The 24049-nt window shown below is 39.4% G+C and overlaps 1 protein-coding gene across 2 annotated transcripts in view; it reads left to right on the forward strand.

Annotated features, from left to right (window-relative positions):
- The first annotated feature begins 852 nt into the window (after positions 1-852).
- The window catches only part of MAN1A2 (mannosidase alpha class 1A member 2), a 195967-nt gene continuing 172770 nt past the window's right edge, over positions 853-24049 (forward strand). Inside the window, exon 1 of one of the 2 annotated variants that reach the window (XM_059137472.1) lies at positions 853-2078. In XM_059137472.1, the coding sequence (XP_058993455.1) occupies positions 1777-2078 (302 nt within the window). In that variant the 5' untranslated portion in view covers positions 853-1776. The remainder of the gene's footprint in view (positions 2079-24049) is intronic. The other variant, XM_059137471.1, reaches the window with a different exon arrangement.

Below are 24049 nucleotides of genomic sequence, written 5' to 3' on the forward strand. Positions count from 1 at the left end.
CCGTGGGCTCCAGGGAAGAAGTCTGAGATCCCGCCGTTGGGCCCTAGGGGTCGACGGTCTATACCAGAAGCCAAGACTCCCACGGAGCAAGATTAATTCTTGCTCCACGGAGCCCATTAATTCCGCTAAGCCTTAACTGCGGCGAAACCTTCGCGACCCGAGCCCTCCCCCCGCTCCCCAAGGCTGGGTCAACGCCAGCAACTGGCGATGGCAAGGCGCCTGGCAGCGGCAAACTTGGCAGCCGCGAGCAGGGGGCGACCCGCGCCCACCCCGCGCCCAGACAGCGGCTGCAGGACGCTTCCGGGGGGCGTGCGGGCGGCGGGCGGGCGCCGGAGCCCGCAGCCGCGCGAGGCCGGAGCGCGGGCCGGGCGGGGCGGGGCCGGGAGCGTGCGCGCGCACCCCACACTCCGGCGCCCGGGGACGCCCAGTCGCGAGTCGGGGCGGTAGGCCGGCCCGCGCCATCCACCCCCGTACCCTCCGTCCCTTGCAGGCGTGTGCCCAACGGGCGTCGGCCTTCTGCTGTTTGCGCTCTCCGGGCCTAGGAGGCAGGGGCTGAGGACCGGGCCGCAGCCCCGCACCGCGTGGACGCGTCGCCTCTCCCGCACCCGCCGCCGCCAGAGCAAGCCGCTGCGAGCGACCGGAGGCGGCGCCGAGGAGGCCCGCACGGCGGCCCGCGGCCGGCGAGGACGGAGACGGAGCCGACCTCTGCCCGCCCGAGGCGCGGCCGCTCCTGCGCGCCCGGGGCCGCCGCCTCCCCAGCGCCGAGCGAGGAATGAGCAGGCGCCTGTCCCGGGCTCTCCGACTGAGGGGCCGCGGCTCGTCTTCTTCCCACGCTGCGGAGCCGCGGGGGCTCGGTCACCGCGGCCGGGCGCGGCGGGGTCACCGGCGGCCTCGTCCGGACAGCAGGCGCCGGGGTTAACTGCGACCGCGGCGGCGAGCGGGAGGAGGAGCCGGGCGGGGGTGGCCGCCGCGCCTCCCCTCCCCCCCGCACACGCCGGGGCTTCTCAGTGGCCGCCGGAGGAGGAAGTTCCGCTCCCCGCCAGACCCGTGCGCTAGCAACAGCGGCGGCGGCGGCGGCGGCTGCGAGGGCGCAGGCATTTGGGGCGCGAATGCCCTTCGCGCCGGCCGTCGAGGGGGCAGCGGCGGAGCTCTCCCCGGAGCCAGGAGCTGCGGGCGGCGTCGGGAGGCGCGGGCGTGCGAGACCCCCTTCCCGCGACTTCGCCGGGCGCCGCCGCTTCGCTTTCTCGGCGAGGCGGGAGACCGCCCTCCTTCCCTGTTGGCCGACTTCCGAGGAGCCCCTTATTTTTCCACCACCGAGGTGAAGAGGTCCTGGAAGTGGAGCACCAGAGGTGGTTAAGTGAGCCTCCTGCAACTCGTCGGATCTGGGCAGGCTCCCTTTTGGGGGCGGGAGACCACATTGGAGCATCTCGTTGGGGTGCAGGAATGGAAGACCCCACCTTGCATCGTTTCTGCAGTGTTGCTTGCCTCATCCACTCTTAGGAATGAAGAGGAGACTTGTGATAACCCGATGAGGTACTGAAAACCAAATGGCAGAGAAAATATCACAGAACACAAACTAGTGATCGTGTGGGGGCCACACGTTTCTGAATGTAATTGGACGAGCGTGAAAGAGGTGCCCTATTAAAAAGCACAACAGTCCTTTAAGAGGAGCAAAATTGAGTTTTTTTTGGCCAAGATTTTGGAGACTGTTCAATGTATTGTACATTTGATATAAGATGAGAACTTTATAATATATTCTGTCCAAGAGCGTAAACGATGACTACCCCGGCCCTGCTGCCCTTATCTGGACGAAGGATACCACCTCTGAACCTGGGGCCGCCTTCTTTCCCACATCACAGGGCTACCTTGAGACTTTCCGAGAAGTTTATCCTCCTCCTTATTCTAAGTGCCTTCATCACCCTGTGTTTTGGGGCATTTTTCTTCCTTCCAGACTCTTCAAAACACAAACGCTTTGATCTGGGTTTAGAAGATGTGTTAATTCCTCATGTAGATGCCAGCAAAGGGGCTAAAAACCCTGGAGTCTTCCTGATCCATGGACCTGATGAACATAGACACAGGTTTGTTTATATCAGAAGTTTTATTGTTAACATTTGGCAGAGCAAGGTGTGGTTTATTGCACCAAATGTGTCTTACTTTTTTTTTCAGTAAGGTGTAGTTTTCCCTAAGTCGTTAGAGTTATGGTTATTTCAAAATTGTTAGAATAGAACCATGGACTGGAAGGGCTCCTCGAGCCCAGTCTAAAGTGCAACAACTTTGTTTTATGTAGCAGAAACATTTGTGCTCAGAGTTGTTAGGTCTGATGTGAGCAGTTGGGAAGTAGGAAAATTTAATCTAAAGTAATGATCACATAAGCTGCTTTTTCATTTATTAGAATTTATTGCATTCAGTCTTAGTGCCACCCTGTGAAATAGACCCATTGAATCCTGACAGCTTCTATGAGTTTTTTCTCTCCCAAAGGGCTCTTATTCTCTAGCTTGTAGTTAAGGATTAGTAATGAATCTTAGATTTTTAGGAAGACCAACGATGGGCAGAATGTACCTGTCCTTTCTTAGCATACAAAAATACCTTGATTTCTGTTATTTTCAGGGGATCTGTTTTGGTGCTCCATATGGAAATCAGTTATGTTAAAAATATCATTGAATCTTACAGGCATTTCACTTTGTAGATTTGGTTATGTTTTTAAATTTCTTATTTTTATAATATGTGGGTTGGAGTGTGTCAACTAACTTTTGCAATTTGATTGATGAAAGGGTTCACATTCTTTCAAATCAAATTTGAGGAGAGCTTGGGTGAGTCTTGCGGAATTAGGATAAAATAGGAGCTCTAGTAACTATCTCTTTAAATCATTTATGCAATTTGTGTCAAAAGAAGAGTTTGGGAAAGTATTTTACTTTTCTCAAACCTACATTTTTTTTTCCCACCTGTTAAATCCCCTCCTTTTCCTGTTTCTTAAAATAATTTTTGAGTATGTGAAAAAAACCCGTATACTTGAATTCTGTTTTTAGCTGACATTAGTTTTCACTTTTTAAATGAAGCACAAGGTGTTTGAAGAAGCTTAGGTTCAGGTGTGAGCCTAAGTTAAATACTTGGGATAAGGTGGTGTTGTAATGACAGCTGGTTTTTCCTTTTTCTCAATCTTGTTAATTCATTATTTGCTTCCTTATTGTTTGACTTTTGGCTGAACCTTATGGAGTAGTTCTAAAATTGTTTCAAGCCATTATTTTGTAACTAAATTTGGACTTTTTGCCATCATTTTCAACTTCAATACTCTTTCTCATCAGTTTCTTTTATTTTTGCCCGTTGCTCTTTGTGACTTTGAGAAAATTCTGATGTGATCTGCGAAATATGTTGCTGAAAAATTAACACTGCAAGTACTGTTTTCCTGGAGAACCTTATTTCCCATGATTTTTATACAAGCTATGATAAAGATTTGAAAATAAAGGGTGGTAATACTGGCTTCAAATTTCTTTGAGAGCCACACGTTATTTAACTATTATTACACTAATCTGTCACATACTAAACAGTTTATATTTTAAGTGTGGTCTAAAGGTTAAAAAATATACAATATATAGCGACATTCTAGTTTAAAAACATACATTAGAAAAATTCTCAGTTAAGTGTAGTTAAAATGTAATATTTGGAAAAAATAAGATTTGAATGAGAATATAGGTATGTCCATCTTACTTACATTTTAAAAAAGCCTATTTAGATCTCTTAAATAAGAATTCTTAAATTGAATGCATATGCTTCATGTATTGTTACCCAAAACTATTGGGTTCCTGAGTTGGGAGCTTTGGCTGGTTTTGAGTTGTAATACTAAGGGATTGTGAGCCAGATCCTGAGAGTAAGAGCTTGGGTAGCAAATGATACATGTGAGAATTTATTTGAATCTACTTAGTTCCTGAATTTTAGAAAGCAAGGATTCAAATAGTGAGGGTCTAGGTGAAGAGGGATCCCTGTGTTACCTCTGTACATAGTGTCTGTGGCTATATCAGTTTACTATATTTGCTTGGTATGTTATGTGTTGTTGCTTGTATCTGAAGGCACAGTCTGCAGCAATTTCTAATGTGGGCGATGAAATACATTTCAAAATAGAGATCATTCAAATAATAAGTTTAAAATATGAGACGTTAAACATCAAGCTAATGTAGGCACATTAGCTCATTTAAAAATCATTCAAAAAGATATTTCAACAGAACTGGTTGGTGCTAGAATCATACCTATTTTGGGTGTGGTTCAAAAAAATCTTAATTTGAAAAATACAAATTCGTAATTTATCTTTATTTTGTGTGTATGTAGAAGGGAGCAGGGTAGAGGGGTGAGGAACCTTTAATGGATACGTAATAGAAAATGAATCATAGCCATTATTTCTTATTCACAGTATTTAAGGGGTACTTGTTGAATTGACTTTTCTTCATTAATGTGTTAATTTAGTATTATAGTTAGGTGCTTAAGTTCTGGAGTCTTGACTGCATGGATTTATGGCCTAGTTTGTCACTGATTAGATGTATGATCTTAAAATTTTTAAACTCTGTGCCTAAGCTGCTTGCCCTGGATGACATTGACATCTACTTGACAGATTGTTGTAGTGAATGAGATGGTACAGGCAAGTGCTCAGAGTAATATTTCCTGGTGTTTAGTAAGTGCTCAGTAAAGATGAGCAGTTATTGCTATTGGTGATTGTAGTTTTAATGGAATTATTTTAATTTCGAGGCTACTTTATGTATTGTATATGTTTCTGAAAAGTTAGGTACAGAGTAATATATATACATATATATTTTTAAATATTTTATTTATTTATTTGACAGAGAGAGAGCACAAGTAGGCAGAGCAGCAGGCAGAGAGAGAGGGGGAAGCAGACTCCCTGCTGAGCAGAGAGCGGATGTAGGGCTCCATCCCAGGACCCTGAGATCGTGACCTGAGCGGAGGTCAGAGGCTTATTAACCCACTGAGCCACCCAGGTGCCCCCAGATTAGTATTTTAAAAGCATACCCGAATCTTGTTGTCTAAGGGAACATTTTATAACCAAAGTAGTTAGCAGCAAATGTGTATTGCATGTCCACTGGGTGTCAGGCCCTGCTTTAATAGAGCTTCTCATCTAGGGGGAGGATGGGCATTAAATACATACCTTTATTTTCAAAGAGTGATAAGTATTATGAAAGTGTACTCAGTGCTGTCAGAACACATGATGGTGTGATTTATCCTGTGGATTGAGGTTGGGGGGAGGTGGTGGGCAGGCTGTGGGAGTAGGGAAGGCTTCATTGAGGAAGCAATGAATGAGTCAGAGATTTAGAACAAGTAGATTGCTGAGTGAAGTAGGGATGCGGGGAAAAAAAGTAGTCAAAGCTGAAGACGCCCTGTGTGTGAGAACCCTAAGCAAAAAGCCTGGCATCATGGAGGAGCTGACAAATGTCCAGTGTGGCTGGTGTAGATTTAGCAGTGTGGGGCTAGGCAAAGAGACTATACAAAAGGTCAGATTTGGCTTCCGTTGTTCAGAAAGTATGAGTTAGTTGCTAACCTTCAAATGTCAGGAGATTTCACATGAAAGTCTGGACTTCTGATTTCTCTTAAAAATATCAAAGGACCCGGGACGCCTGGGTGGCTCAGTTGGTTAAGCAGCTGCCTTCGGCTCAGGTCATGATCCCAGCGTCCTGGGATCGAGTCCCACATCGGGCTCCTTGCTCGGCGGGGAGCCTGCTTCTCCCTCTGCCTCTGCCTGCCATTCTGTCTGCCTGTGCTCGCTCTCTCCCCTCTCTCTCTCTGATAAATAAATAAAATCTTAAAAAAAAAAAAAATATCAAAGGACCTGACAACACCCAAATCTGTATTTTCCAATGACAGCCCTGAGCTAGATCTGGCAGGAGCTGCTCCCTCTAGAGGGGCATGTATTCTTCATTTTATGACACTCCACTAAGCTTCGAGTTAAGGAAATCTAATGAATCAGCATTTCACCTGGTTGTTGTTGAGTTGGGAATCCCTAGGCATGATCCCGGAGAGTCCATAGTCAAATATTATGGTTTTTATCCTGAGTACTATGGAAAGTCAGTGAAGGATTTTCACTAAAGCAAGGCAGTGACATAATCATTTAAAAAAATTTAAATAAAAATTTAAATAATCACTATGGTTGCATTGTACACATTGGATTGGAGAGGAGCAGGAGGATATGTGAAATTAGGAGAGTCTAGGTCACAGAAGAGACTGGCTTAGATCACGGTGGTGATAATGGAGAAGGAGAGAAGTTAGTGGAGAAGAGGGGTTGATTGAAGAGATGTTAGTCAATGTGTTAAGTTTCACAGAAATTGATAGTTCATTGAATATGGGGCTAAGGTAGGCGGAGGAGGGAGACCAGGATAACTCCCAGTTTCTGGGTGACATGTCTATGGGTTACTAAGAAATACATACCCTATGGAATTAATACTTTATATAATTGATATTACATGAGTTTAAGATAAAGCATTTTAATGAGAAAACCTGTGTGTTCCCTTCAGTTAAATGGTTCACAAATAATTGGTAGTTTTCAAATGATAATAATGTAAAATGCATGGTTTGATGTTGATGACAGTCATTTTTAACATCTATGATCTCAAGGTAACCAAAACAGGTATTGGTCATAAAACACATGGATGTTGTTATAAATATACGCTGATATACATCAAAGTATCATGTTCACGATTTGTGTACACGTAATAGATCTATTCCACTGAAATTTTACTTACTAATTTCTTTCATTTTTAAAACTGACATTTGTTTTATATTCTAGCATTATAAAAGTGGGCTTCGTGTTTTTTTTTTTTTTTTTTTAAAATACTTAATTGAATTGCCAGTAAGTTTCATCTTCTAGTCAGGATTTTGTTGGTATAACTTGAATATTTGAAGATATGTTAACTTCTGGTAGTTTCCTCAGAGAGAACAGGCTTTGGAATTAGAAGGACCTAAAGTTGTGTCTTGGTTTTACTAAATAGCTGTGAGGCATTGTACTAGACATAATCACTCTAAACCTGTGCTGGCCAGTGTGTTTAGTCACTAATGACACTTCACTTTTGAATTTGAAATGTGTCTAGTCCAGATTGCAGTGTGCATTAGTGAGAGTTTTTCAAGATTTTCAGGTCATGATTTGCATTTTTTGCTTGATTCAGTTTTGCTTTTTATTGCAGGAGTAGAAATTTTAAATCTCACTATCATTTTAATTTTAATATCCTTTCTTTTCTCATCCCTCTTCCATGCCTTTTCCCCCCTTATCCTGTTAGGCTTCTGTTTGGGGAGGTCACATCATTTTATCCTATTAAGTTGGCTGGGCTTCCATTGTAATGTATTTACCCTCTTTGGCCCTTGGTTGTTTTTCCCACTTCCCTTTACTCAGCTATGAATAAAGTAATGTCTGTTTAACAGTCTGATATAGATGCCTTGGTCATATGGGTATATATGTATACAGACTTTGTTTACTTTTATTGAGTGAAAACCATTTGTTTCCATAGTTGGAGAACAAGTTGATCTTTACCTCTCAGTGTAATTTCCTCTACTCCGCTGTGATACTAGCATCTTTAGTCCTCTCAACTGTTTTGGTGCTAGAGTACATTTTTGTGTGATTCCTAAATTCAGTGTACAGTTGGCTGCATGGACAGCTACTGAAATTGTTGTCTTGTCCATTACCACTTGGAAAGCAGTTTTTCATTGTTTCCCATGCACTTCCCTCATCCTCCAGGAATTGCTCTCTCACTAAACCTGAGTAGTTAGATAATAAGGTAAGAATTGGGATGAAATGGTGGGGAAAGGCTCTGACTTTATGGAGGTCTCTGTCCCATTTTCCTATTGGGACAGACCCTTGTTCTCTGCGATCAGTTACAATTGGGGTAGAGGTAAGGCTTGATTCTCTACAATCATAAGTATAGTTATCAGTTAGTAAAGTATAGTTATCAGTTAGTAAAAAATTCTTCCAAATTCTGAAGTAATAGCTTTTTTTTTTTTTTAGGATTTTATTTATTTATTTGACAGAGATCAGGCAGGCAGAGAGAGAGAGGGAGGCAGGCTCCCCACCGAGCAGAGAGCCTGACTCAGGGCTCGATCCCAGGACCCTGGGATCATGACCTGAGCTGAAGGCAGGGGGTTTAACCCACTGAGCTGCCCAGGTGCCCCATAGCTCTTATTTCTTTGATAGTCTGAGTTTTCATCATTTTTCTGCATCTTTTTTAAGTACTGATACTGATTTAGAAGAGTGCAAAATCATTGCACTGCTAACCAGATGACATTTGGTATATTCTTATTTAAAGTCAGATTTTGATCCTAGATGAAGTGATGGTGACCTTGCTTTTATTGGTTCAGCATTATCAAATCACTATCTCAGTAGTACTTATTTTTAATTCTTCTCAGAGATGAATAAAGTATTAGAGTGGTATGGTTAAAATGCAGAATACCAAGGCATAAATTCTCATTTTCAACTTGGTCAGTGAATGTTGGGAATTCCAGGAGATGGTGCTCCAGAAACTGAATGTTAATATATTAAACAGCATTTATAGGATCAAGTTAAATGTTTTTAGGAAATCAAATTTGTTCAAGCATTAGTTTGTTTATTTGCTTTAAGAGCTATTATAGCCTTTCCAAAATTTCTCTTGGGTTTTATAAGAAGTGTTCTAGGGCTATGAAATGTTTCTGTGATATTTTTGGATTTTCTTATTTTAAAGGCTCAATCTAAGAATATTTCTTCTGAATTATTAACATTGTCTTATGTAGGTATGTAGTCTCTGTAACATGGAATTTGAAATTAGATTTTATTTTTTATCAGCATCATTTATTGTAATTCCATGCTTCAATTACTTTGAGTGATTTGCATTTAATCTTATTTCTGATAGTGTTTTCTGATCTTCAGGGTTCTTGTTAATATTAATTTACCCATTACAGCTGAGATTGCCCGAATCCATTTATGGGTTTATTCCCTTACCTCCACTGTCTGTAGGTAGTGTTTTTCCCTTGTATTTTATCTTTCTCATGTATGTCTGTGATTGTATATTTACAGTCTTACTTCTCTTTCTCTCCTAAAAGAGCATGGGTTCCTTGAGGGCAAATAACTGTCTTTAATTTATCTTTTATGTCCAATGCTTGAAGTACATTTGGCCCTTAATAAAAGTATATACCTGTTGAATAAATGATGTCCATGGCACGGTGGCCAATTCCTTGAGAGAAGGTATAAACAAAACACAAGAATTGAGAGGTAAGATGCAGAAGTAGGAGGAATGATATCTTGCAGTGAGAAGCATAGTCTTTAATAAAGGCCCTTTATAAAAAACAATTTAAAAAAATTAGGGAATAATTCCTGCTGGCCTTATCGACAACATACTTACTCCTATAAATATATCTAAGTTATTTTGCATGCCCCCACATTGAATTTCTCCTTTAGAAAAAAAGGAAGAAAACAATAGCATGTGAAAAATGTTTTCACACATTTAACCTTTAGTCTTTATGTCATACCTGTAAGTTAGGTTTTACTAACATAATTTTTAAAAATATAGCTATAAAATTAGATCATGCTGAAAGTTGGCACCTGAGAAACTAACGTCTCCAGTAGTCCCCCCACATTGGCAGTTTCACTTTCCTGGTTCAGTTACCTGCAGTCAGCCAGTGATGCCCCTGCTGATGCGTGAGGTCAGTAGCAGCCTCCTGCTAGGTTGCAACACTTCCATTCATCTCAACACGTAGGCATTTTATCATCACACAGCGTCATCATAAGAAGGGGGAGTGCAGTACAACAAGGTATTTCGAGAGAGGGAGGGCAACCACATTTATGGATATTGTTATTCTAATTTATTATGAGATGTTGTTTATCTCTTACTATTTGTCATTTATATCTTAAACTTTATCATAGGTATGTGTAGGAAAAAATGGTGTGTGTATATAGGGTTTGTTATTGTCTGTGGACAGTAGGGGTCTTGGAACTTATCCCCCACAGAGAAGGAGGACTTTTTTTTGAAATCAGTAGTTCATGATAAACATTAGCTAACTGGGCAAATGTTTTGTTTACTGTTGTTTGAAAATTATTTAAAAAATTAGAATATGGTTTGGGCTGACGCTACATATTGATTGGTCAGGACAGTCATTTGCTGTTCTTATTTTCCATAATTGTGCAAATTCTGTCGGAAAAGTTTATTTTGATTGGCATTGAACCTTTGCTGGAACTTTTTCCTTTTAGAACATGGCTGTAATGAAGAATGCACTGGAGATTTATGTACAGATTGGTTTTAGGATTTATTGTAAGAAAAATCTCCTTCAAACGGGCATTTATTTCAATGGTCTATCTTGGAATTTTATGTAGTCCAGAAGGAAGACATCATTGTATATTTAAAAGAACCTTGGGCTCAGTGTTGAGAGATAGGGGCTCTAGTTTCAGCGTTGTCCTTACTTGCTGGAGTATATTTAGATAAGCTGTTTAACTTCCCTGTGCCTTATTTATGAAATGAGGGAATTAATTGAATCTTTAAAGATTCCTTCCAGCTCACACATATGAAATACTAATAATTTCATGAAGTAGGGAACTGAAAAATGTGCAGTAATTTACTTCAAGATATTATAAATACTGTGAAAACAAAATGTGTTCTAAATAGGAATTAGCAGTGTCATTTTTATATATAAAAATGAAGGTTAGGGGCGCCTGGGTGGCTCAGTGGGTTAAGCCGCTGCCTTCGGCTCAGGTCATGATCTCAGGGTCCTGGGATCGAGTCCCGCGTCGGGCTCTCTGCTCACCAGGGAGCCTGCTTCCCTTCCTCTCTCTCTGCCTACCTCTCCGTCTACTTGTGATTTCTCTCTATCAAATAAATTAATAAAAATCTAAAAAAAAAAAATGAAGGTTAAAAACTATTTCATGTGTGGCTATAATTCACTTATATAATATTATTATGTAATGAAATCTGTACCAATTTAAAAAGTGTAAATGAATAAAATACTGTTATATATTCTTGATTCTCTTAAGTTTGAAAGTATAATTTATTGAACATTTTTTTGAAACATTTTATGTGCTGGCCTGAATGAAGGTAATAGATATATTTACGAAAGTATTTCCAGGTGTCATTTTTGAGCCCAGTTAATAATTCCATCTCTTAATTTGCTGTCTAAGTCTTTAGTATAGATGCTGAGGGTAACAGGAGTCCCTGAGTAATTGAGGCCTCAGATCTGTGAAGGCTTTTACTACTCTTGATGCAAAATATTCTTTGGTTTCCTAACCATAATATTGAGAGATGCCATTGAAAGTGTCTGTTCTCTTTTATTCTCCATATCTTTTTTTTTTTTTTTTAAGATTTTATTTATTTATTTGACAGAGACCACAAGTAGGCAGAGAGGCAGGCAGAGAGAGAGGAAGGAGAGCAGGCTCCCTGCCAAGCAGAGCACCCGATGCGGGGCTCGATCCCAGGACCCCAGGATCATGACCTGAGCTGAAGGCAGAGGCTTTAACCCACTGAGCCACCCCCAGGTGCCCCTTATTCTCCATATCTTAACAAGAACTTTAGGGACAAGTTATATAATGAGTTAAACAAAAGGATATGAAGTAATCTGGAGACCACAAAGAACAATGTTTTTATTATTTATTTTCTTCTTCTTCTTCTTCTTTTTTTTTTTTTAAAATATTTTATTTATTTATTTGACAGAGATCACAAGTAGGCAGAGAGGCAGGCAGAGAGAGAGCTCCCCACTGAGCAAAGAGCCCAATGTGGAGCTCCATCCCAGGACCCTAGGATCATGACCTGAGCTGAAGGCAGAGGCTTTAACCCACTGAGCCACCCAGGCGCCCTCTTCTTTTTCTTATTTGTATGAATTATTTCTACATTCTGACTGAATTCTTTGTTATATGCATTACACATATATTCTTGAAATGGATGCCTTATTTTTAAACTTTGTTTATGGTTTCTTTAATGTTTCAGAAGTTTAAAATGTTAATGTAATAGAAATTGTTAATATTTTTCTTCACGGCGTTGCTTTTTGAATTTTGCTTGGGGGAATGCTTTAAACCCTGAAGTTATAGTGACCTATATTTTTAGTTCTGGCAGTTATAAGGTTTTGTTTTTCACATCTAGGGATTTAATCTACTACTTAGTTTTGATTTTTTTCTGTGATGAGGTAGGGATTGAGTTTGTTTTTTTGTACAGGGGTCCAGTTTTCCCTGTGCATCTTATTGAAGAATCTGTCTTTTCCCATAGATTTGTAATGCTGTTTCTTCCATATAACAATTTTTCATATGTTCATAGGTTTTATTTCTGGGCTCTGTGTTGTTCTGTGTATTTCTTTTGGATTAGCATGGTGTGCTATTTTAGTAAGTGTAATAACGAGTGTAGCTTTACATAACTCTTGATATCAGGTAATGCAATGGACTGAATGAGTGCTCCTGTCCTCCCAAAATTCACATGTTGAGATCTGATTTTCAGTGTGCTGGTATGAGGAGGGTAGAGCCTTTGGAAGGTAATTAGGTTATGAGTGTGAAACCCTCCTGAATGGGATTAGTGCCCTTGTAAAAACATGTGAGAGAACTTGCTTGCTTGCTTTCTTTACCATTCCACCATGTGAGGAGTCAGCAGTCTGCAACCTAGAAGAGGGTTCTCACCAGAACCTGACATACTGGCATCCTGATCATGGGTTTCCAGCCATGTATTTCCGGAAATACATTTTTGTTGTTTAAAAGCCATGCACTGTATGGTACTTTATTACAGCCACACAGAGACAGTTTGTTTATTTAAATTGTGCTTGCCCCTCTTGAATCTAAGCTCTTCCGTAAGTATTTATTTCTTCAATCAAGGTAAATTTTGCATGACGTAAAATCAGTCATCTTAAAGTGTACAATTTAGTGGCATTTTAATACATTTAATACATTCCTAGTGTTGTGCCTCTGTCTAATTCCAAAACATTTTCATACCATAAAAGGAAATTCCATACCCATTAAGCAGTTACTTCCCCAGCCCCTGGCAAACTGTCTGCTTTCTGTCTCTAAGGATTTACCTGTTCTGGTAAATGTTATGACCCATGTGGTATGTTTTTAACATGAAGGGAATCATGCTATCTAAGACCTCTTGTGTCTGGCTTTCACTTGCCATAATGTTTATGAGACTAATCCACATTGTAGCATGTGTCAGTATTTCATTCCTTTTTTATGGCTGAGTTGTACTCCATTGTTTGTATAAACAATTTACAGTTTGTTTATGCATTCCTCTGGTGACAGACAGTTGGACTGTTTCCACCTTTTATTCTACCACTATTCACTATTCAGCTGTGAACATGTGTGTATTTATTTGAGTACCTGTTTTTAATTCTCTTGGGTATAAACCAAGGAGTGGAATTTCTGGGTCATATTGTAACTCTGTGTTTAACTTTTTGAGGAACTGCCAAACTGTTTTCCATGGCCGCTGAATCATTGTACATTCCCATTAGTAACTTCTGAAGGTTCCAGTTTCTCCACATCCATGTCAACATTTTAAAAAAATGATACCCATCCTAGTGTGGGTGAAGTGGTATCTCATTGTAGTTTTCATTTGGATTTCCCTCAGGACTACTGATACTGAATGTCTTATCATGTGCTTATTGGCTATTTTAGAGAAATGTCCACCCAAGTACTTTGTCCCTTTAAAAAAAATTGGGTGGTTTGGCCTTTTGTTACTAAGTAAGGTTAAGACATAATCTTCTCGATACTAGATCCTTATCAGATTGATGGCTTGTGAGTATTTTTGCCCTATAAGATAATCTTATAGATTATCTTTCACTTTTTCTTTTTTTTATCTTTCACTTTCTTGAGTGTTCTTTCATGTAAATGGTTTTTAATTTTGATAAAGCCCAATTTATTTTCTTTTTGTTGCTTATGTTTTTGGTGTCATTTATGAATTTATTACCAAGCCAAGATTATGAATATTTACTCTTGTTTTCTTAAGACTTTTATGATCTTAACTTTTATATTTAGGTTGTGGATCCATTTTGACTTTTGGTGTATGGTGTGAGAAATGGGTCCAACTTTGTTATTTTGTGTGTGGCTCTTCATTTGTTCGTGCACCATTTGTTGAAGAAACTTTTTTTCCCAAGTATTGGCACCTTTTTTGAAAATCAGTTCTCTGTACTAGTATGAGTCTTTTTCTGGACACTCAGTTCTGTTCCTTATGTCTATATATGTTTGTATGTTTGTCCTTATGCCATTACCACACTTTTTTCTTTTTCTTATTATTTTTATTTTAAAGATTTTTAAAATTTATTTTACAGACAGAGATCCCAAGTAGGCAGAGAGACAGGCAGAGAGAGAGGAAGAAGCAGGCTCCCCACTGAGCAGAGAGCCTGATGCGGGGCTCAATCCCAGGACCCTGAGATCAGGGTCGAAGGCAGAGGCATTAACCCACCGAGCCATCCAGGTACCCCCTTTTAAAAAAAAAAAATTACATAGGTTATACCCATTTAGTTCCACATTATCATAAAAAGAAAATCATTACTTAATATACAAAAAATTGGACCTTCTGTTGGCATCAGTCATAGGTATAAAAGGCCATTTGATCTGAGCTTAATAGGACTTAAAGTACTCAAAAAATGTACATACCTTTTAGAATGGGGATAAGGGAAAAAAAAAAAGGAAGAGCAATCAGAAAACATCAAAGAGATGCAGACAGAGGGAGAGACATTATTTTAAATAGGTATCTCATGAGTCTGAACCACTGGGTTTGCACACACCTCACATGGAAGAGAATAGAATAGAACATAATCTCGAAAATGCATTCACAGATAGTAATTTATGACCTAGAATAGTACCACACTGTTTTGGTTACTGAACCTTTGTAGCAAGCTTTAGAAATTGAGAATGTGAATGCTCCAAACATTGTTATTCTTCTTCAGGATTGTTTTAACTATTTGGGACCACTTTCCATTCCTTATGTATTTGAGGATCAGCTGTTCAATTTCTGTGAAAACAGCTGTTGGAATTTTGATAGTGATTTTGTTGAATCTGTAGATTGGTTTGGGCAGTCTTATCTTTTTAACATTAAGTCTTCTAATCTGGCTATAATATTATTCCATCATTTATGTCTTCCTCAGTTTCTTTCAGTAGTATTTGTAGTTTTCAGTACACAAGTATCTCACCTTTTTAGTTAAATTTATCCCTAAGTATTTAATTCTTTTGTATGCTATTATGAGTGGAATTGTTTCCTTAATTTCCTTTTTTGGGTTTTTCATTTGTGATACATAGAAACGTAACTGATTTTTATGTGTTGAGCTTGTGCTCTCAGTTTTACCAAGTACATTTGTTGTCTCCAGTAATTTTGTGAATTCTTGGGGATTTTCTGTATATATAGGAACGTGTCATCTGTGAATAGAGATAGTTTTACTTCTGCCTATCCAATTTGGATGTTTTTGATTTTTTTTTTCTTGCCTAATTGCTTTGGCTAGAACTTTGTAGTATAATATTGAATAGCAGTGGTGAAAGTGGGCATCTTTGCCTTATTCCTGATCTTAGGAGGAGAGCTTTTAGTCTTTCACCACTGAGTATGATGTTAGTTGTGAAGTTTTCATAAGTGCCTTTTGTTATGTTGAGGGATGTTTCTTTGTATTCCTAGTTTGCTGTGTGTTTATCATGAAAAGGTGTTGGATTTTGTCAGATGCTTTTCCAGCATCATTTGAGATGATCATGTATTTTATTCCCTTTGTTCCATTAATGTGGTGTATTATTTTTCATGATTTTCTTGTGTTGAACCACGTTTGCATTTCTGGGATAAAATCTGCCTGCTCATGGTATGTATAGTCCTTTTAATATGCTGTTGGGATTAGTTTGCTAGCATTTTGTTGAGGATATTTGCATCTGTATTTCTAAAGAGTATCTAGTGTTCTTGTGGTATCTTTGGCTTTGATATCAGGGTCATGCTGGCTTTATGGAATGAGTTAAGTGTTCTTGCCTCTTTTGGTGAAATCATCTGGTCCTGGGCCTTTCTTTGTTGAGAGGTTTTGGTTCTTGATTTAAGATCTTTACCTGTTACAGGTCTATTTAGATTTTCTGTGTTTGCTTGAGTTACTTTTTGTAGTTTGTGTGTTTCTAGGAATGTGTCCAATTCGTCTAGGTTTTCTCATTTGGTTGTGTACACTTGTTTATAATACTGTCTTTAAATCTTTTTTTTTAAATTTCTGTAAGGTCGGCAATAATGTCTCCATTTTTATTTCTGATTTTATTTATTTACCTTATCTCTGTTTTAGCCATTACTGGAAGTGGAGTATGGAAGTCTCCAGCTATTATTGTAAAATTGCCTGTTTCTTTCTTCAGTTCTGTAGGCTTGCTTCATATATTTTGGGGTTCTGTTGTTTGTTGTTTATAGTTACTACATGTATGTTTATAATTGCTACATCTTCTTGATGAATTGACATCAATAATTATTTTAGAATTAGGTTACCAAGATCCCATCCTCCTGCTTTCCAGTCTCCCTTTAGTACCGCTTATTGGTTGAACCTAGTAGGAAGCCAGTTGATAAAAGAGAGAGGTAGTTTGCAGAGGCTAAGCCCCAGTATCATGAAGGAAAGTATAGAAGAGTAGATTTGAAAATTGAAGATTTGGGTTTACCCACTGGTGCTGTCTGGCTTCCTTGTATGGACTTTTAAAAAATTTTGATTTTTGATTTTTTTAAAGAGTTTATTATTAGAGAGAGAGAGAGCATGAGTAGGGAGAGGGAGAAACAGGTTCCCCACTGAGCAGGGAACCCAGTGCAGGGCTTGATCCCAGGACCCTGAGATCAGGGTCTGAGCTGAGGGCAGACAGTTTACTGACTGAGCTCCCAGGCGCCCCTTTAAGTGTGTGAACTGTAATTAGGGCCAGATGAGCAGTCAGTGGAGCATCTGTAAGGGGCCTCTTTTTTGTAGACTTGGAGTTAGAATAGCCAGTAGTTCACCTGAGGCAAAATGGATCCCTTTTGGGATGGGCCTTTTCTCTGGAGAGCCTTGTAGTCTGATGGTTTTGAACTGGGCAGATAATCAGGAGGACCTCTTCACAGGAGTGACTGAGGCAGGCCCTTTTAGCCTATGCTGGAAGTTATAGCAGTCGGCAACACAGGATTGTCGATAACTTTGCAGGGGAGCAGGTTAGTGCTCTGCCGCCAAGTCCCAGGTCTCTTCCCAGATTCCTGAAAGTACTTTCTATATCCGTGGGTAATAGTAACTAGGAATTATGGGGTGGTTGACTGCCTTCCTAATCTCCAACTTGTTCTCATTTATGCCATATTTAGAATAACTTGGAGTTTTAAGCATTAGGTGGAACTCCTCTGTTTTCAAGTGGTGGTGGTTGGTCAGAATTTTTCATTCTGCATTGGTTGGAATTGCCTTAGCAACATTTGAGAGTGATTGAGTCAAAGGCATGAACTTAGGTCATAGTACCAGAATACCTCTTCCGTCTGTATTAAAAAACAAACAGTAGAAACCAAGTGTAATGCATATTTAAAAAGGTATTTATTGGAAGGATAATGGTTGGCTTTCAAGGCTAGAGAACTAGGTTTGGAAAACAGGCATTAGAGGAAGCTGAGTATGCAGAGCCATGGTGAGAGTTAAGAAATAGTGTACCACGTCACTGCTGCTGGTCACTGAGCTCTGGTTATGGCTTTGCTACCTTTTGACACTGGATCTGCTTCCTGAGTTATTTCCAAAATTGAGTCCTGTTTCTCTGTGTCACTTATTTCAGCTCTGTAGTCCCAGCCAGAGCATCTGATTGCCTAAGCGTGGGTCACAGCCTCTTGTCTTGTTAAATGATAGACAAACTATCTTGAACCTTCTGGCTTCTATAGGAAGAGAATGGATTCTGCTTTCAGTATAATGGTGGATTCCTCAATTTAGATAAGGGATTACATATTAACATAATAAGAAACATAAAGTAAATTGAAAAGAGCTGTAAGTTTTATTACATTGACTTGTATTATAGTTGGGGATGAAATTTTTACTTGTGCTGTGCTATTTGGAAATGTAGATATAAACAGTCTTTCTAGACTCTACCCTTTCTGTACTTTCTGTGCAGTGGTTTAAAACAGGGGGCAGTATTTTTCCCTTAGAGGTTTGTTGGAAACACGGGGACATTTTCTGCTTGTCACACTGATGGAAAGGATAGCATTATTGACATTTAGTGGATGGGGAACAGGAATCCTAACCACTGCAGTGCCCTGGTATTCTGCACAACAAATAATTGAATTATCTTGCCCCAAATGCCCCTAATGCATTTGAGAAACACTGGATTATATGGATTATTTTAATGAAGGGCTGCAAATTTTTACTGGCCTCTTTTACTTCACTGTCTGCACCCTCTAGTTTGAGTTTTATTTCTTACTTCCTTGCTTTGCTTCTTGGTACTTTTCTTTAGTTCAGGGATTTTATTCCTTTTCAAGCCAAAAAAATAAAAAATAAAATCTTCAATACCACGTATAAATATGAACTCAAAATGGATCAAAGACTTAATATAAGAGCTAAAATTATGAAATTCTGAGAAGAATACTTAGGGGAAAATCTTCATGATGTAGGATTTTGCAATGATTTCTTGGGTAGGAAACCAAAAATAAAGGCAACAGAAGAAGGAAATAGGGAAGTTGACTTCATTAAAATTATAAACTTTTGGGGGTGCCTGGCTGGCTCAGTTGGTGGAGCGTGTGACTCTTGATCTTGGGGTTGTGAATTCAAGCCTTACAATGGGTGTAGAGATTACTTAATGAAATCTTAAAAAATTAAAAACATTTGAGAGATCATTAGGGCTTGGAGGTGAGGACGGGGTATGTCTGTATTTGTGGGCTGACATAGTAAAATGCTCAAGTAGATGGCTTAGATAACAAATATATTTCTCACGGATTTAGAAGCTAGAAGTCCAAGATCAAGGTCCAGCAGGGTTTGGTTTCAGGTGTAGACTCTTTCCCTGGCTTGCAGGTGGCTTCCTTCTTGCTGTGTCCTCACATGGCCTTTCTTTTGTGCTTAGGGTAAGGGTAGGATAGGAAGGGTTGGTAGAGGAGAAAAGAGTTTTCTCTCTCTCCTTATAAGGCCTCTAATCAATCCCATCATGAGAGCCTTACCCTTATGCAGTCTAAACCCTCATTTCTTCCCAAAGTCTCCATCTCCAAATACTGTTATGTTCAGGGTTAGTTTCAATATACAAGTTTTTAGTGTTACAAACATTCAGTGTATGTGAATTTTTAGGGACACATTCATTTCTAAGATGTAGTGTCTTTGGGAAAAACCAAATAAACTTAGACCACAGAAGCAAGTTGTCAGTTTGAAGAGGCTAGGTGGAGAAGGAGTATATGAGCCAAAAGAAGTAGAGAAGGAAGGTTCAAAAACTAAGAAAATGGAAAGGCAGAGCTACCAGGAGTGAAGAGAGGTGGCTACAGCACTTGTTTCTGAATCTTGTATTTTAGGTGTAGGCAGGGAGTATTTAGCAAAAATGCTTATTGTGAAAATAGCAGCTTTGGGCCAGGAACTGCACTAGAATCTGAATGGATAATGTTTCACACCACAGGAAAGTAATGAGTAATTTTACAAAACCTTTTAAAAAAGAACATTTAGAGTAAACTCTCTTTATGTTTTCACATATGACCTATAGTGACCTATAGTTTTGTTTTGGACACATGATTTCTCTCTCTCTGTCTTTTTTTAAGTGTGATTGATGCACAGTGTTACATTAGTTTCAGGTGTCCAACATAGTGATTATGTGCTGGCCATAAGTGGAGCTGCCATCTGTCACCATACAATGCTATTACAGTACTATTGACTGTATTTCTTGTGTTGTGCCTTTCATCCTGGTGACTTACTCCTTCCATGACTGGAACCTGTACTTGCCACTCTGCTTCATTCTGTCTATCCCCCACCCTGCTCCTCTCTGGCAGTCACCAGTTCTCTGTATTTATGAGTCTGTTTCTGCTTCTTGTGTTTGTTCATTTGTTTTGTTTTTAGGTTACTCATATGAGGGAAATCATACAGTATTTGACTTTCTCTGTCCGACATATTTCACTGAGCATAATACCTGATAATCTAGGCCCATTCATGTTGTTGCAAATTGCAGGATCTCTCTTTTTGTGTGTGTGTGTGGCTGATTAATATTCCATTGTATATTTATACTACATTTACACATTTAGTTATTGATGGATACTTAGGTTGCTTTCATATCTTGGATTTGGAAATAATGCTGCAGTAAACATAGGGGCACGTATATGATTTGATGATTTCTTATAATCAGTTTATCATATTAGTGTTGTCTCCAGCTTCTCTCCATTTAATGGTTACTTTTTGATGATAATGATTTTTTGTGGAGAGGATCTTTATAATAGTCAGAAAACCATCAACTTTTATTCTTTATACTTTTTCAGCCAGTTAAAAGGACTATTTAAAATACTAAGTCACCTTCTAAGACGAAAGCACATTATGAAATAAAAGTCTTATAAAATATTGAAGCTGAAAGAAAGAAGAGGCTGTGACTTACTGTGTACATAATAGTTTCTTCTTTTTCTTTTGAGTTATATACCTGTTTTCGGTTTCTGATTCATTGCAGGATGACCAGGTTTTGTCGTATTTAGAATCTTTATTCTGGGATAGAGATTTTACTATTTCTTTGTTACGTACTTTTAAATGATAAGAAAACACTTTGAATTTCTTGTAAGGTTTGTTTTATAGTGGATTTTTGCATGTGTGATGTGGTTGTCTATGCGTCCACACTGTCTGTGCCTAGATTGTAATCAGTATAGCAAAACTTCAAGGGAGAGGTTTGTAAATTGACAAAATGTGGGGTTTTTTTGTCCTTCAGAATAAATCGTGAAAATTGGTTGGGTTAAAAACAAGATACATGAGAGAGAGATGGTAATCAGAATGATCACATGAAGGAAACAGACTTACACAGCACTATATTGTTGAGGGATGAAATAGTATGATCAACATAGATGACCAGCAGGAAACAACAGGGTCTGAGAAACATGGAGATTACGGTGGCTTTCAGTGTGATCATTCATTCATTCATTTATTCGTCAATATTTATTGAATAGTGGTTTCAAAGAGTGGGAATATAACATAGAGTAAGATAATGCCGTAGACTTAAAAAGTTTAGCGAACTTAGAGAAAAATGATAAATATGAAAATAAGATTTATAAATAAAGGGCTATGGGAAGAGTGATGTTAGCATCATGGCTACAGAAGATGTCCCTCATTTTTGTCCTCCACTACCATCAGCATCTATCCATGAACAGAAGTGCTTTTGTGGGGGCTTTGCAGTTAGCACTATACACCAAAGGAACCAGGAGGAGTCTTTCCCACCCGTGCATCAGATAATAGGCAAAGAGACCTTTGTCCTGGCTGTGGACCCTGTCAAATGGCCTGTGACCTGGCTCTAGCCTTCCTCAGCTGCAGGCTAAAGCCCCTGCAGAACACTAAGATAGTCACCCATGGACAAGAGAGGCTTGGTGGGCATCCAGGTTTCTAGAAGAGAAGTTCCAGCGCTCTGTGGGAGCAAAAAAATGGAGGAGTTTGGCCTTACTGGAGTGGGTAAAAGAAACAGCTTGGCCTTACCTGATTCAGCCCTCCTGCAAAGTAGCACAGCTTTGGACCAGAGCCCATCTCAGCCCAGGATTTTTCCACGGGGGAGAGGAGGAATGGGTAAGTGAACATCCAGCTTTCCCAGCTATGCTGGATGCTGCTCAAGAGGTGCATTTCTCTCTCGTCCCATCTAGAGTGCTAAATTGGGAGCTCCCGGGCTGAGATGTGACGAAGGACTGGGATAGTGGCAGATAGGACTCTTGGACGTTCAAGGGATGTAGATGCTCTTAACTGCCTCACGGACTCCCATCAAGAACTTCCCTCTGAGTTGCTGGAAAAGCCTTGCCTGTAGATTCCCTCAGCTGTCCCATGGGAGGCCCTTAACATCCCCTGTGCCTTATACTTCCTCCCACTATGCAGCCAGGTCTTTGAGCTCCTGAAGGCAGCCTAAACCTGTGGCTCAGGGAGAGAGCACACACTTGTGCTGTAGCGCCACCCTTAGAAAAATGAAAGAGGCAGTCAGTACTCCGCCTGGTGCATTGTAGGTTTGAGAAAAGGCATACAAAATGAGAATTCTGCCACAGATGGAAACAAGAAGTATGAAACAGGTATATCTATAGAAAGTCTGAGAAAGCCTCAGAATTTCCAACAGGGCTGATGAAAGGTATATTTGTTATCCCCAGAAGGCAGCTGGTACAGACTAGAAGAGGTGCTGATACTTAAGCTGCAAAGAGAGCAATGCAGAAACTCCCAAAGAACATGAAGAACCAGGGAAACACGACACCACCAAGTGATCACTATAGACTTCAGTAACTAAACCCAAAGACATGGAGATCTATGAATAACCAATAAAAAATTCAAAAAAAGCTGTTTTAAGAAAAGTGAGTGAGCTATGAGAAAACAATGAAATTGGACAAAATCAATACGTGAGCAAAATGAGAAATTTAACAAAGAGATAGAAATCATAAGGAAGAACCAAATCTGGAGCTTAAGACTTTAATGAAAGAAAGGAAGAATGTAGTAGAGAGAATCAGTATCAGAATGGACCAAGCAAAAGAATGATTCTGTTAGAAGACAGAAGCTTTGAAATTATACAGGTGAAACAGAATAAAAAGAAAGATGAGAAAGTGAAGTAAACCTATCTAATCTTTGGGATACTATCAGAAGAACCAATTTGCAAATTATTGGTGTTACAAAAGAAGAGAGGGAGGAGGGGGCAGAATACCTATCCATCTCAAGTGTACATAGAACATTTTCCAGCATAGATCATATGGTAAGTCACAAAACAAGTCTTAATAAGTTTAAGAATATTGAAATCATACCAGGTATCTTTTTTCAATAACAGTGGTCTGAAACTAGAAATCAATTACAGAACAAAAGCCGGAAAATTCATAAATATGTTGAAATTCAGCAACACTTGGTCAGTGGATTAAAGATGTCCAAAGGGAAATCCAAAAATACCTTGAAACATATGAAAATGGAAATACAACATATCAAAAACTTACGGGATGCTGCAAAAGCAGTTCTGAGAGGGACATTTATAGTGACAAGCCCCTACATATTAAGGGAAAAAAAGATTTTTAAATAAATAGTCTAACTTTACATTTCAAGGAACTAAAACAAACAAACAATACAATGAAGCCTAAAGCTAGCAGGAGAAGAAATCAAAAAGATGAGAGCAAAAGGAACTGAAATGGAGACCAGAAAACCAATAGAAAGGATCAGCCAAACTAAGAGCTGTGTTTTTGGAAAGATAAAACGGACAAGTGTTCAGCTATACTGCTAAGCACAAAAGAGAAGGCACAAATAAAATCAAGAAATTAAAGAGGACACAACTGATACTGCAGATATACAAAGGATAAGAGAAATAAATGCCATCACACTGGATAATGGAGAAGAAATTGATACATCCTGGAAACATACAATCTATCAAATCTGAATCATGAAGAAAGAGGAAATTTGAATCAGTAATAATAAAACAAGGAAAAACCCAGGACCAGAGAGTTTCATGGGTGAACTCTACCAGACATTTAAGGAAAGATTAAGGTGAGCAGTTCTTCTCAAACTCTTCAGAATATTGAAGAGGAGGGAATACTCCCAGACTTATTTAATAAGAGGAGCATTATCCTGATTACAAAGCCAGACAGGGGGCACTCCAAGTAAAGAAAACTGCAGGCCAATATCCCTGATGAAAAAAACTGCAGAAATCTCAATAAAGTATTAGCAAACCAAATTCAGTCTCACATTAAAAGTATCACACACCATGATCAGATGGGATTTGTTCCTGGATGCAAAGGTGGCCCCCACAATGTGAATCAATACATGCGATACACTGCATTAATAGAATGAAAGATAAGTCATATGATTATCTCAATAGATGCAGAAAAAGCACTTGACAAAATACAGCATCCTTTCATGATAAAAACTCGCAGTAAATTGGGTATAGAAGGAACATGCCTCAGCATAATAAAAGCCATATATTATAAGCATATAGCTATCAATTCAACAGTGGAAGATTGAAAGCTTTTCCTTTAAGATCAGGAATAAGGCAAGACTCCTTACT

The sequence above is a fragment of the Mustela lutreola genome, chromosome 10 (assembly GCF_030435805.1).
Source record: "Mustela lutreola isolate mMusLut2 chromosome 10, mMusLut2.pri, whole genome shotgun sequence".
NCBI lineage: Eukaryota > Metazoa > Chordata > Mammalia > Carnivora > Mustelidae > Mustela > Mustela lutreola.